Raw genomic sequence first — 15,616 nt, 5'->3', positions numbered from 1 at the left:
TGATTTTTAAGTAATTAATTTGCATTTTATTGCATGACATAAGTATTTGATACCTCAGAAAAGCAGAACTTAATATTTGGTACAGAAACCTTTGTTTGCAATTACAGAGATCATACGTTTCCTGTAGGTCTTGACAAGGTTTGCACACACTGCAGCAGGGATTTTGGCCCACTCCTCCATACAGACCTTCTCCAGATCCTTCAGGTTTTGGGGCTGTCGCTGGGCAATACGGACTTTCAGCTCCCTCCAAAGATTTTCTATTGGGTTCAGGTCTGGAGACTGGCTAGGCCACTCCAGGACCTTGAGATGCTTCTTAAGGAGCCACTCCTTACTTGCCCTGGCTGTGTGTTTCGGGTCGTTGTCATGCTGGAAGACCCAGCCACGACCCATCTTCAATGCTCTTACTGAGGGAAGGAGGTTGTTGGCCAAGATCTCGCGATACATGGCCCCATCCATCCTCCCCTCAATACGGTGCAGTCGTCCTGTCCCCTTTGCAGAAAAGCATCCCCAAAGAATGATGTTTCCACCTCCATGCTTCACGGTTCGGGATGGTGTTCTTGGGGTTGTACTCATCCTTCTTCTTCCTCCAAACACGGCGAGTGGAGTTTAGACCAAAAAGCTCTATTTTTGTCTCATCAGACCACATGACCTTCTCCCATTCCTCCTCTGGATCATCCAGATGGTCATTGGCAAAACTTCAGACGGGCCTGGACATGCGCTGGCTTGAGCAGGGGGACCTTGCGTGCGCTGCAGGATTTTAATCCATGACGGCGTAGTGTGTTACTAATGGTTTTCTTTGAGACTGTGGTCCCAGCTCTCTTCAGGTCATTGACCAGGTCCTGCCGTGTAGTTCTGGGCTGATCCCTCACCTTCCTCATGATCATTGATGCCCCACGAGGTGAGATCTTGCATGGAGCCCCAGACCGAGGGTGATTGACCGTCATCTTGAACTTCTTCCATTTTCTAATAATTGCGCCAACAGTTGTTGCCTTCTTACCAAGCTGCTTGCCTATTGTCCTGTAGCCCATCCCAGCCTTGTGCAGGTCTACAATTTTATCCCTGATGTCCTTACACAGCTCTCTGGTCTTGGCCCTTGTGGAGAGGTAGGAGTCTGTTTGATTTAGTGTGTGGACAGGTGTCTTTTATACAGGTAACGAATTCAAACAGGTGCAGTTAATACAGGTAATGAGAGGAGAACAGGAGGGCTTCTTAAAGAAAAACTAACAGGTCTGTGAGAGCCGGAATTCTTACTGGTTGGTAGGTGATCAAATACTTATGTCATGCAATAAAATGCAAATTCATTACTTAAAAATTATACAATGTGAGTTTCTGGATTTTTGTTTTAGATTCCGTCTCTCACAGTTGAAGTGTACCTATGATAAAAATTACAGACCTCTACATGCCTTTGTAAGTAGGAAAACCTGCAAAATTGGCAGTGTATCAAATACTTGTTCTCCCCACTGTATGCCCTCTGCCAATTATTCATTCAGGCTTTCAAACTGATTTACAAACTAATTTTTTACTCATGATGAGCTCACAACAATTAATTTCACTAAGATGCACAAGGTTCCAAAAACTCTCTACTGCTCTTCAAATGAAAACCAACCCTTCTAACTGAAAATCATCTAGCGTATTGTATTGGTACAGTGTGTTATCTAAACACACACAGAGAATACATACAAAGTGCAGCGATTTGGATGGGGACTCATTGCGTCCCTCCCTCTCTCCTCTTCACAGGTGCTGGGGCTTGTACTTCATTAGAACATCATTGACACCTGGGTTGTTAAATGGGTACAATAATTTAGCTTGAAGGGCTGTAAATACTGTAAAATGTGACATTAACATGTAGTAAAACACATCCTAGTAATCATTAATTAGCTTGCCCATTCACAAAGGGGAGCCATACCTGTGTTCTAGGGGAGAGATACAAATTGTCTAGGAGAGGTACAAAATGCTTTTTAATGTATTAGAGTTGGAGAGGAAGCTGTGACATACACTATGAGTAGCATTAGAGTAAATTCTGGAAATAGTTGTGATACTCTTTAGGGCCAATTAGTTTTTCCTAATCACATGACCTGACCAGGAAAAACTCTGGTCTCCATAGGCTAACATGTGATCAGAAAAACTCATACACATGTTCAAAAGATGGAAATAGTTCTGATGTTGTAAAACAACTCTTGGTTCAGCCAGGTCTGAAGTAGTACCTTGGGGATGCAGACATCACAATAACTTATTTCCCCAGCTTTCTATCTGTCTGGCAGATGCACAAATACCATCAAAGCTGACAGGAGGCCCATCTCGTTAGAGCAGCAGTCGGTTTGTACAAATGGAGAGGTTGGATGGGTACCTCAGTCTGGACAGATAGATAGAGGGATGAATTAAACGTCTACACAAATTAATCAAACAGAAACAGGAGAGCGAGGTTTCACCTTCAGTTTTAATCAAATCTAGATGCCATTCTGAAAACAGTAAGGGATGGACATCTATTGATCTGATTGATGGGGAGGGAGGCGGGGATGGGGATGGACGCGTCAGTAGTTTTGCCACAGAGCGGATCACTATTTAATCTGGAACTCAGCAGCTCATGTCATTAGAGTGTAGTTTAATGCATCCCTATACTACTATGCTATACTGATCTGCACCAACCATTGGTTCTGGTAATTGACCTGTACTATATTATGTGTTTGGGTTCTATGGCTCAGTCTGAAATCATCTGCAGTGATTATGGTCCATCTGAAAGTGGAATAAATAGATACCAAATGGGGATTTAACAAGATGTCGCTCACCAACAGTTACGCTCACCACTAATTACAGGTAGGTTCAGAATTGAACTAATTACAGGAGTGTAAAAATCTCCATGTAGGCTACAGGTTTAACCTAGAAATTGGAAACAGTCAAGGGAATCATATCAACTACTGTGACAACAAAATAACAAAAGAATGTCACAAACAGCAAGGAGACACTCCTGTTGCCTTCTAATAATAAGGAAAGATAAAACAAAAAAAAGAAAGAATAAGAAAACACAGACACACCTAGACCTCAGCTATACAATGAATGTCATGTCTTTGACAGGGATGTGTGTGAGAGATGCATGTGTCTCATAGGGAGGACTCTACAGTATGTACACATTTATTTCTGATGTATCAACAGGAACTAAGACAGGCTTTGTCTTTGTCTTCAGTAACATGCATGTTGGTCTCTGGAGAACAAAATTAAATGCAAAAAGGAGGACAGGCTAAAGAAAGACGTTAGAAAATATTGTCTCTCATACTCCAAACCAGTCTCTCTCCTCAACTTATTTACAACTTTGATAGCTTTGGACACTTCTCTCATAGACTATGTAATTGCTTAACAACATCAAAGACAGTAGGATAAAGAAATTATGATTTAAAAAGTTAACAAAGAGAGCTGTGCGTGAAAACAAAATGAAACAAGCTTTTCTATTATTAAAGACAGGGAGCAGACATATCTACTAATACAAGTGTCATTCAAGTTTCCCCTAATTTCTGATCCTCAACCATTCCGATAGTAACAATGGAAACAACAATGGCTGCCATCTTGTTGTCATGGCGAGGTACAGTGCCAATCAGTTTCAGTAAAACGCACCCCTCACTCCCTCCTTACTCTGAAGGCATTCGGGTGTGTTAGAGTTACTCATTCGTCCACAAAAAATATAAGCGGCTCTATACAATGTTCTTTGTAGCGTTCTCGTTCAACCTCTCCATGTAATTCCGGAGCTCTTGCGAGTCCCCCAGCTCGATGTCTGGACACACCCACTTAATGTCGCTGGTCTGTCCGAGTGCCAGCGGGCTCAGAACTGGGCATCCGTTATTGGGCTTGACGTTGGAGAACGTGGTGAATTTGACCCTCTTCCTCTTGGTGGTGGGTGAGTTGAGTGACTCGTTCCTGCCTCCGGGACAGCTTCCCTGGGCACTGCCCTTCAGGGCCCCTCCATTCAGCAGCTGGCTGCCCTCCTCCAGGGTTGAGCCCAGCTCGTCCTGCTGCTGCTGCAGGCATAAGCCCTCATCCTGGCCCAGCCACACCCAGTCGTGGGCATGGGGCATTGCCTCAGGGGCCTCCAGGGGCAGTTCCTTGCTGCGGTACTTGAGGGCGTAGGAGATGCAGTTGATGAGGAAGACCAGGATGGCCAAGCAGAAGACCCCCAGCAGGGCGTACATACCGATCTCCAGGTCTGTAAGGCCACGGCGGGACGACAGCAGGTCTTCCTCTGTGCTGCGGCCCCGTGGCAGCTCCGCCTGGGCAGGGAACTCAGAGAACTCTCCAGGGACTCCTCCGTCGGCCGACAGCCTGTCCCCGTTGGGCCGCACCGGGATGGGGGCCTTAACCGTGGTAGCGCCCCGATTCATGATTCCAGCCTCAATGTCAGAGATGGAGCCTCCATAGTAGGGCAGGTCTGGTCGGGTTCTGCCTCCGGGGCGGCTGTACGGATCCTCAGAGCTGCCAAACCTAACACGGACGTTTCCTACCCCAGCTGCCAGGATGATGCGTCGCTTCGTCTTATGGCAGCTCTCTGATGATGTCATCTCTACGCGCACCAGTAACCCTTGACCTTCGCCCTTCGCCACGATGACCGGCCACTTCCACTCCGCGCTGCGCTGTACTGACACCACCTGCTCGTCCAATGAGGTGGCTGTGAGCACAAAGTGGGCGGGGTCATAGTGGTCCAGAGGGGTCATGGAGCCGTCACTGAACTGAAGCCAGGCACTAATAAGGGACTCCTGAGGACACATACATACAAACAAACACACACACACAAGCATGCACGCACACACACAGACATCAGTGCGTCACCAGTCTTGTTTTTCCATCAAAAGGGTAAACTAAACAACGCTGTCTGAGTAGCGCTTCAACAAAACCAATCTCTACCCACATGTCTACTCTATAACACCAACTCCCCTTGGGACACACTGCAGCATAAAAGGAAATAATGCTTCCCTGTCAATGTAAACTGTTACTGTTACTAGACACAAGCAACCGGTATCAGCAGGAATCTCATCTTTTCATCTTTATCAAGAGAGAAAAAGAAAGAAAGAGTGAGTGTAGAAGTAATGAGAGAGAGAGAACCCCTACAGATGTACAGAGATGTTTTAATTAGCCAGATTTAAAAGCACAGGAGAATTTCAGTTGAGCAGGAGGTCTCTGCAGCTGTTCCTCTGAAAATATGTACATTTCAGAAGCAGACATGTTCATTGAGATTAGATCAATACTTTGATATCAGAATCTGATCATATTCACTATAAAGGATAAAATGGCAGCCAATTTAACTCCACCTATTCCGGGTGAGAAAGTTACAGTTTACCTTTAGCCTTACAGATCGCTCACATATCTCATATACACATTTTGAAAATTCCCATATACCATTTCTATCTATTGGTGAACATATGATACTGTATATTTGGTGCAGTCGGTTGCTCAGGCATGTGTGTATGGTTACCTGTTTGAGTTTCTGCATTACTTCCTGTGTGGTAGTCGTGGCGATGATGGCCCTGTTGCTCCCTGGGCTGAGCTGGAGGGACAGAGAGAGGCCAGAGACCAGCTGCACTCCCAGCTCTGTCACACTCACTTTGTCTTCCAGAACCCTGACCATCCGCTCAGCCAGGATCAAGTCAGACAGAGGAGACATCACCTGCAACATTATACACATACATTAGCATAAACACAGACAAACACACACACACACACACACTTGTATTGATTCAACTTCAAATATATAATGTCACATCACCTGTACAAGCATTCACACTGAAGCCAACACCATCAATAATAGACGGAGGGAAGAGCAAAGATGTCAACATGACAAGCTTATATTAACACTGAAGAAAGAACATAATGATGGAGGAACATCATGACCCAAGCTCTTTCATAATGTACTGTGCTTATATGAATCAAGACAAGATGATGCATGTACTGTGCATCTGCGATCACCAGCCACACACTCAGACACACTCAGACACACACACACTCTGCCTGAGTCTCTCTGACTGGCAGTTCCCTGGCTCCGAGGGCTACTGGAGATGTAAGCATGTAAATGTGAGTGATGTGTGATGAGAAGGGAAGTACTTCCATCCACACTCATTAGGCCTGAGTCTCCTCTACACCCTCCTCCTCTCCACCACCCGTCCACACACAGACCCACACCTCCACTCCTTTCACGCTGCCATAATGAACTGTCAGCACTGATCACTGCCTCATCTGAAAAGGACCACGGCCAACACACTCCTCCTCCACAGCACCATACTGTTAAAGCTGCACGCTACTGGCTGCATGCTAACAACACAGCTAAACACACTGGGAACACACAAGGCCAGCTGTGTAGATATGTGTACTGTGGCACCTGTAGGGCTGGGTCAAAGGTCGAACATATAAGGCCCAGGGGTCATTTGTGACCCGTTTCAGAAAGATGGGTGTATGACGGACGTCACTACTTCACAGGAGAATCATTTGAATGTAAAAAATGTTTTTTCATCCCAAAAATGTTTTGGTTTCTTCAGTAATGCCTTCTTGAACATGTGAACTGTCATGTTCCTTAATAACAAACACGTATGTCATCTTTAAATACGAAAAAAAGACAGGAACCTTCCCACTAGCGATGATTGGCTGAGATAATGGATGGGTTGGACATGACGAGAGATGAGTTCTGATTGGTCTGCCATGTTGCAGGCTTCTGTCTAAAACATGAGCAGCTAAGATAATCCTTGTGACCGCGTTTAAAAAAACAAAGATTGGAAAACTGTAAAAGGGTTGCTACTGCTCTCAACAACATTGCTGCCATGAATTTAGCAGGCGCTATCGATGAAGCTCAGTGGGAAAAGGTTGTGATGGAGTACTTTCTGGAGGACGATCGTGCCATGCTGAATCTCTTTGACTCTGAAAACAAATCGGACGATGAGGAAATCCCTTACTTAAGTAAAAACATTTGAATTGAACCAGACATTGTAAAGTCTTCTGATGACAGTGATGGGAAACAAACGGAGATGAACAGCGTTGTCATGGAAGAAGTGAAATCAGTGGAATACCCGCTGGAAAAGGAGTATGAGAAGGAGATGGAGAACATTTTGATGTTTGATTGCAAATGTGGAGGGAGTCGAAAAGAGAACACAGAAGGCAGTGGTATAAAAGTAGAGTCTAGCTACATTTCAGATATTATGCATTTCTACTCAAGTCATTTTCATTGCAAGTTAAAGCATACTGTTAGCTAGCTACTCTAAGGCTTCATGCCACAATGACTACCGCCCTGTAGCACTCACTTCCGAAATCATGAAGTGCTTTGAGAGGCTGGTTATGGCACACATTAACTCCACTGTCCCAGACACCCTAGACATTTACATTTGATACATTTTTAGTCATTTAGCAGACGCTCTTATCCAGAGCGACTTACAGTTAGTGAGTGCATACATTTTCATACTGGCCCCGCGCCATGCTCTACCAACTGAGCTACACAGGGCCACTCCAATTTGCATACCGCCCCAACAGATCCATTGATGACGCAATCTCAATTGCTCTCCACACTGCCCTCACCCACCTAGATAAAAGGAATACCTATGTGAGAATGCTGTTCATTGACTACAGCTCAGTGTTCAACATCATTGTCCCCTCCAAGCTCATCACCAAGCTTAGGACTCTTGGTCTGAACACCTCCCTCTGCAACTGGATCCTGGACTTCCTGACGGGCCGACCCCAGGTGGTGAGGGTAGGCAACATCACCTCCGCCACATTGACCCTCAACACATGGGCCCCACAGGGGTGTGTGCTTAGTCCCCTCCTGTACTCCCTGTTCACCCACGACTGCGTGGCCACGCAGGACTCCAACACCATCATCAAGTTTGCTGACCACGCGATGATGGTAGGCCTGATCTCCGACGACGATGAGTCAGCCTACAGGGAGGAGGTCAGTGACCTGGCAGTGTGGTACCAGAACAACAACCTCTCCTTCCACATCAGTAAAACCAAGGAGCTGATCGTGGACTACAGGAAACGGGGGGCGAGCACGCCCCCATCCACGTCGACGGGACTGCAGTGGAGCAGGTCAACCGTCAAGTTCCTCTGTGTCCACATCACTAAAGACTTAAAATGGTCCAAACACACGCTCACAGTCGTCTCTTCCCCCCTCAGGAGGTTGAAAAAGTTTGGCATGGGCCCTCAAATCCTCAAAAAGTTCTACAGCTGTACCATTGAGAGCATTTTGACTGGCTGCATCACTGCCTGGTATGGCAATAGCACCGCCCTCGATCGCAAAGTGCTACAGAGGGTGGTGTGGACAGCCCAGTGCATCACTGGGGCCGAGTTCCCTGCCGTCCAGGACATCTATATAAGGTGGTGTCACGCCCTGACTCAGGGGACGCTTATTTGTTGAGTCAGGGTGTGTATATTCTATGTTGTATAGTTCTATGTTTTCTATCTAGTATGTATAGATCTATGTTGGCCGGTGTGGTTCCCAATCAGAGGCAGCTGTCGCTCGTTGTCTCTGATTGGGGACCATACTTAGGCAGCCTATTGGCACTGTCAAGTTGTGGGATCTTGTTCCGGTTAAGGTATGTTGTGTTGTGCTGCCTTGGATTTCACGTTTCGTTGGTTTGTTGTTTTGTCGGTTGTTTATTAATTTAAATAAACATGTACGTATATCACGCTGCGCCTTGGTCTGACCCGTCTGTTAACGAACGTGACAGAAGATCCTACCAAACGAGGACCAAGCAGCGTGTCCAGGCTGAGCGGATGGCTATGTCACAGGTGGCCAATTTGTGGTCATGGGAGGAGATATTCGCGGGGAAAGGACCATGGGCTAAGGTAGATTCCCAGGCAGGAGAGGAGCAATGGCAACACGGAGGAGGCCGGTCGAGGAGGAAGCCTGAGAAGCAGCCCCAATAAAAAAAATTGGGGGGGGGGGGCAAACGGGGTGGTTGGCGGAGCCTAGGGTTAGAGCAGAGCCAACTCCCCGTACTCACGCGAAGAGGCGTATGACTGGGCAAGCTCCGTGTTATGCGGAGCTACGTACTGTGCCGCCAGTGCGCCGGCACAGTCCTGTACGTCCTGTGCTTGCACAACGCACGTGCCGTGCGAAGATGGGCATCCAGCCAGGACGGGGTGTGCCGGCTCAACACTCCTGGTCTCCAGTACGCCTCCTCGGTCCCGCATATCCTGCGCCAGTTCTACGAACTGTATCGCCAGTGCGCGTGCACAGCCCAGTGCGTCCTGTGCCAGCACCCCGCACGTGTAGTGCGAAAGTGGGCAGCCAGCCAGGACGGGTTGTGCCAGCTCTCCGCTCTAGACCTCCAGTCCGCCTCCACAGTCCGGCCCGGCCTGTTTCTGCTCCTCGCACCAAGCCAGTGGTGCGCGTCGCCAGCCCGGCCCGGCCTGTTCCTGCTCCTCGCACCAAGCCAGTGGTGCGTGTTCCCAGCCCGGCCCGGCCTGTTCCTGCTCCTCGCACCAAGCCAGTGGTACGCGTCGCCAGCCCGGCCCGGCCTGTTCCTGCTCCTCGCACCAAGCCAGTGGTGCGCGTCGCCAGTCCGGCCCGGCCTGTTCCCGCTCCTCGCACCAAGCCAGTGGTGTGCGTCGCCAGCCCGGCCTGTTCCTGCTCCTCGCACCAAACCTGTGGTGCGTGTTCCCAGCCCGGCCCAGCCTGTTCCTGCTCCTCGCACCAAGCCAGTGGTGCGCGTCGCCAGCCCGGCCCGGCCTGTTCCTGCTCCTCGCACCAAGCCAGTGGTGCACGTCGCCAGTCCGGCCCGGCCTGTTCCCGCTCCACCGGTGCCTGATCCAGCTCCGGTCAGCTGCTCCAGTCTGGAGCCAGAGCAGTCCGCTCCACCGGTGCCTGATCCAGCTCCGGTCAGCGGCTCCACTCCGGAGCCAGAGCAGTCCACTCCACTGGGGTCCAGTCCAGCTCCGGTCAGCGGCTCCACTCCGGAGCCAGAGCAGTCCGCTCCACCGGTGCCTGATCCAGCTCCGGTCAGCGGCTCCACTCCGGATCCAGAGTAGTCCGCTCCACCGGGGTCTAGTCCAGATCCGGTCAGCGGCTCCACTCCGGAGCCAGAGCAGTCCGCTCCACCGGTGCCTGATCCAGCTCCGGTCAGCGGCTCCACTCCGGAGCCAGAGCAGTCCGCTCCACCGGGGTCCAGTCCAGATCCGGTCAGCGGCTCGACTCCGGAGCCAGAGCAGTCCGCTCCACCGGTGCCAGTCCAGCTCCGGTCAGCGGCTCCAGTCCGGACCCAGACGTCAGCCCCTCTCCAGGTTCGGGGTCTCCCACACCAGGGTCCAGACAGGGCTTGGAGTATAGTGGGAGGAAGGAGAGGGGAAGCAGCGCGCCGAGGTCCAGACCAGACCAGGGGCGCAACAGGGAGGTGGAGAATAGGTGTTTGTCACGCCCGGAGTGGATCCGCCTCCGAGGCGGAATGCCCACCCGGCCCCTACCCTGTTAAGTAACGGTTGTGCGGTCGGAGTCCGCACCTTTGGGGGGTACTGTCACGCCCTGACTCAGGGGACGCTTATTTGTTGAGTCAGGGTGTGTATATTCTATGTTGTGTAGTTCTACGTTTTCTATCTAGTATGTATAGATCTATGTTGGCCGGTGTGGTTCCCAATCAGAGGCAGCTGTCGCTCGTTGTCTCTGATTGGGGACAATACTTAGGCAGGCTATTGGCACTGTCAAGTTGTGGGATCTTGTTCCGGTTAAGGTATGTTGTGTTGTGCTGCCTTGGACTTCACGTTTCGTTGGTTTGTTGTTTTGTCGGTTGTTTATTCATGTAAATAAACATGTACGTATATCACGCTGCGCCTTGGTCTGACCCATCTGTAAACGAACGTGACAGGTGGTGTGATAGGAAGGCCCGGAAAATCTTTAAAGACTCCAACCACCCAAGCCATAGACTATTATCTCTGCTCTGCACTGCAAGCGGAACCGGTCCATTAAGTCTGGCACCAACAGGCTCTTGAACAGCTTCTATCCCCAAGCAATATGATTGATAAATAGCTAACAAAATGACTACACAGACTATCTGAGTTAACCTTTGATCTTCATTGACCATTTATTTTTATTTTTTCACTGTCTCTATGCACACTCGCAGGGCCTTACACACTCACACACACACTCACTCCATCACCTTCTCACTCACACATAATATGCACGTACATTTATACTGACTCTACACACACCCACACTCACTCACATACAAGCTGCTGCTACTCTGTTTATCTTACATCCTGTTGCCTAGTCACCTTACCCCTATACATATCTACCTTCATCACTCTTGTAACCCTGCACATTGTAAATATTGTATTGGAACTGACCCTGTATATAGTGTGCTTACTTACTTACTTATTGTGTTCTTCATATTTCTTCTTATTTCTTGTGGTTTTTGTTCTAGTATTACATTGTTATTGATTATTGCATTGTTGGGTTTTGAGTTTGCAAGAAAGGCATTTCACTGTACTTGTGCATGTGACATAAAAAACTTGAGCTAGCTAGCTAGCTAGCTAACATTAGCTGGCTGGCTCGCTAGCTACGTGCATGATCTGTGTAGTAATATTATTCATATCTCAGAAAACCATTTGCATAGCTAACTAGCTAACATTGAATCTAGTTGGTTAGCTTTAGCTACCTGCATATTCATACTACATCATTTCATGCATGGTGGCTAGCTATGATATTCCGTTGTATGGGTTGTATTTCTACTGTATGGGTTGGGATTATGGTTCATTGTTTAGCTGCTAGCTAGCTTACATGTTTAAACAAAAGACTCCACTTCGCCAGATGATTACATGACCCATCAACTTGGCCAGGCGTGTCTGGGGGTGATTATGGCCTTCTATTGTATTTCATGAACATGTGAACAGGTTCTAGGCAATAGAGACCCATACACTTAGATAGATGTGATTGAGGAGTGGTTATAGCCTCTCTTTCACATGACCCATCAATTGAGGCAATTGTGTCTGGGTAAGCCTTGTCTAATAATGATTAAATATTTTTATCTGGAATTTGTCTTTCAGCATTTTGGTATTTTGGTATTTTATTAGGAAAGCAGCAGCTACTCTTCCTGGGGTCCACACAAAACATGAAACATTACATCATACAGAACATTAATAGACAAGAACAGCTCAAGGACAAAACTACATCAATTTTAAAAAGGCACACGTAGCCTACATATCAATACATACACACAAACTATCTAGGTCAAATAGGGGAGCTGCGTTGTGCCGTGAGGTGTTGCTTTATCTGTTGTTTGAAACCAGGTTTGCTGTTCATTTGAGCAATATGAGATGGAACGGAGTTCCATACAATAATGACTCTATATAATTCTGTATGCTTTCTTGAATTTGTTCTGGATTTGGGGACTGTGAAAAGACCCCTGGTGGCATGTCTGGTGGGGTAATTTTGTGTGTCAGAGCTGTGTGTAAGTTGACTATGCAAACAATTTGGAATGTTCAACACATTAATGTTTCTTATAAAAAATAAGAAGTGATGCAGTCAATCTCTCCACAACTCTTAGCCAAGAGAGACTGGCATGCATAGTATTTATATTAGCCCTCTGATTACAATGAAGAGCAAGACGTGCCACTCGGTTCTGGGCCAGCTGCAGTTTAACTAAGTCTTTCCTTGCAGCACTCGACCACACGACTGGTCACTAATCAAGATAAGACAAAACTAGAGCATGCTGACTCTCCTCCACCAGTCATACAAGGAGAATGGTCTAATGCCTCCCATCAAAAAGAGAGCTGGCCCAAGCAAGCACAGGTTACAACTGAAGCATGAGGACTTGCAGCGAGTTGTGAACTTCATCAACAACTATGCAGAGGATAATGCAATAGTATTACCAGGACGCCACCCAGGACACAAAAACTTTGGTGGAAGGCTGCTGCCATGTGACAAAGCAGCGGTGTGGCATCTCTACAACGAACTGATGACAACACTTGGTATGTAAAGCATAAAGAACATATCTTTTGATTATTTCATTTACCACCAAAAAATTGCCACTACTTTTAGTGATCTTATATTTTTTATAAAGTTTATCTTTACCTGGAGTTTTTCCTTATTGTAGGCTACTACTTTTACCACTTTTAGTCTTGAACTCTTGGGTTGGTTACTACACTACCTTAGACACTATGTTTAAGACATAGCCTCACGTGAATCCTTAAAAGAGATGGGTGGAGCTAAGGCTTAAGAGGGTGTGAACAAAGAAGTGTAAAAACTGAACCAAAACTTTTCAAGGGCCATTTCTCTTTTCAAGTGGAGTTACAAGTTTATAAACGTTCAAAGCAGCATTACTTTGCAATTTTTCCTCCAATTGCAGTGTAGAACATACCGTTTTGAAGCTCTGAGTCTGTACTTTTATCAAATGTCAGAAACACCAGTTACAATTTTGGAACAACTGAAAGGAGATGGGGTGTCACATTTGCAGCCTGTGGTTTGAAGTGATATGACCCCCCCACATGTGCTATCATGAGCATATAGGTAGAGGTAGGTACCTTGTTGTTACCTTGATGCTTTTAGGTCTATTTAGGACTATTTTATTATCTAAGAGGGTACATTGTGTCACTGGTCAGATTAAGCCAAAGCTTTATCCTAAAATCCAGCAGCACACCTACCACCACATTTTCATTCAATGTCCTTTAATCTACTCTATAATGAAGTGAAATAAAATAATGAATAAATAAAAGTAACTTATAAAAGTAAAGAGGGCCTTATTTTATTACATATGTTGGTGACATTGTAGAGACATTGGCAAAACATTGAACCATTCAAAGCTGCATTTGAAGCTTTCAGTAAGCTTTGTCCTGCCTTAGTTACTAATGCAAGTGTTAGGGCTTGGGAAAAGCAGTGATTGTACCTTATAAAGCTAATAACCGGTTTTATGAGGTAGAGTGATTTATCAATTTAGTGGCAGCTAAAACAACGGGGCAGGGAGAGATGCATCTGACACATGAAATGGGTTTTATTTTTGGTAACCGTGGAGACCCAGGGCTATCTACTCCCTTTACAGCAGAATTCCTTTTGATAGTTTGATTACAAGACCCTCCTTGCCGATTGCAGTGATTTGCTCTTCTTTTTATTGGATTTTAATTCTAGACAATTGAGGACCCTCTTGTTTGTAGCTGGATCTACAATCACTCCAGTGAAGCGAGAGGCAATTTTGCTATCAAATAAAACTTCAAAGGCTCTCTAACAGCACTGTCAATACTCCTTTGAGGTTGCTGCATTTGGGGTTCTCTGAGTGCCAGTGTGTGTGTGCGCTTCAGGGGGGACAGGAAAAAAGAAATGAAGAGAGAGAGAGAGAAAGAGAGAGAGAAGTATAGTGTGTTCTGTTTTGTGCGTTTGTGTGTTTCTTTGCATGTGAGTGATCAGCATCAGAAGGATGCTTTAAAACTATAGATTTTGTTTTACTTTGAGTGTTTGTTTGTGTGTGTGTGTGTGTGTGTGTGTGTGTGTGTGTGTGTGTGTGTGTGTAATAAGCCCCCTATAATAGCAGGGGAGGGGAGGGACAGTGACATGATGGCTTTGTAGCAGAGTGAATGATTACAGGGTTATCAAGGTTGCCTTTGACATTCATAAAGTGCCTCGCCACTCTTATTGAGTCATAGACATTCTCAAACCATCCAAAAGGACGCAAACAAATAGAGGGACAACACAGTGCAACCATTGATATGATTTCCATCAATTTCCCTGCTGTTTGTTTCTGCCTCTGGGCCAAGGTCGCCATTGGAAATGAGAAATGGTTCTCAACTGACAACCGGGGCACATAAAGGTAATAGGGTATTGTACATCGACACACACAACTGCAACTCATCAATAAGGAGAAGAGATGCAGGTCCATGGCTCAGGCCTTGGCAAAGCTGTTGTGTTGTTGGGAAAAAGCTTGATCGATTGTGTTTTACACCGTAAGTGGGCACAGTAATGATCTAAATGGGATGGGGGTATGTGAGTGGGGTGTGTGAGCCTACATGCCCTCAGAGACTCAGCAGCCTTTATTGGCCGTGCTTCAGGCACACGTTGTTTTGTCAGGCCCTGATTGGCTAAGTGTTTGTGCTGTGCCGAGATCGATTCTGTTGCCTTTTTAAAGTCTCCCTCTCAACGAGCCTCCGTTTACTTTGTATTTTCCAATCGTTCCTCCTCCATTCCCCATCCTCTAATATTTTGTCCAAGCAGGTGCTCTCTTTCTTTCTCTCACGCTCTCTTAATCATGTTGTTTCTTTCTCCCCTTTGCTCTCTCTCTCTCACACACTAATACTCTCATTATCACTCTTTCCTCCTCCCTCCCTCCCTCCCTCCCTCCCTCTCGCTCTCCCCCTCTCTCTTACCTGTAGTTTGGCTGTGCCGGTGCTGAGGCCCATCAGGACCTGTCCCTTCAGTAGGCGGGCCACACGTTGGTCCTCCACCCTCAGCGAATCCTGGACCAGGTCAGTCACGTCCACCTGCCAATCACTGCCCAGCAGGAAGTCCTGTTGGCCCAGCCCATCAGCTCCCAGGGCCACAAAGTGTGTGAAGACCCGCACCGTGGTGCTCTGGTACTGAGGGACACAGCCACTCTCTGTCCTATCACTGTCCACTTTATCACCATCATCCTCACTCACCCTCTCATACCTGGAGAAAATAAAAATAAAAATGCTTGGT

At 47.0% G+C, this 15,616-nt stretch overlaps 1 protein-coding gene across 1 annotated transcript in view; it reads right to left on the bottom strand.

Moving 5' to 3' along the window:
* Nucleotides 1–2,419: 2,419 nt before the first annotated feature.
* LOC121582571 (transmembrane protein 132D-like) overlaps nt 2,420–15,616 on the bottom strand; it is a gene marked incomplete at its 5' end in the record, with an annotated part of 96,601 nt that continues 83,404 nt past the window's right edge. Inside the window, 3 exons of the mRNA XM_041898460.2 lie at nt 2,420–4,739; nt 5,456–5,647; nt 15,304–15,586. Coding sequence (XP_041754394.2) covers nt 3,684–4,739; nt 5,456–5,647; nt 15,304–15,586 — 1,531 coding nt within the window. The remainder of the gene's footprint in view (nt 4,740–5,455; nt 5,648–15,303; nt 15,587–15,616) is intronic.

Source organism: Coregonus clupeaformis, chromosome 15 (genome assembly GCF_020615455.1).
Source record: "Coregonus clupeaformis isolate EN_2021a chromosome 15, ASM2061545v1, whole genome shotgun sequence".
In the NCBI taxonomy this organism is placed as follows: domain Eukaryota; kingdom Metazoa; phylum Chordata; class Actinopteri; order Salmoniformes; family Salmonidae; genus Coregonus; species Coregonus clupeaformis.
The sequence above is the reverse complement of the archived record's forward strand: the minus strand, read 5'-3'. Positions and strand labels throughout refer to the sequence as shown.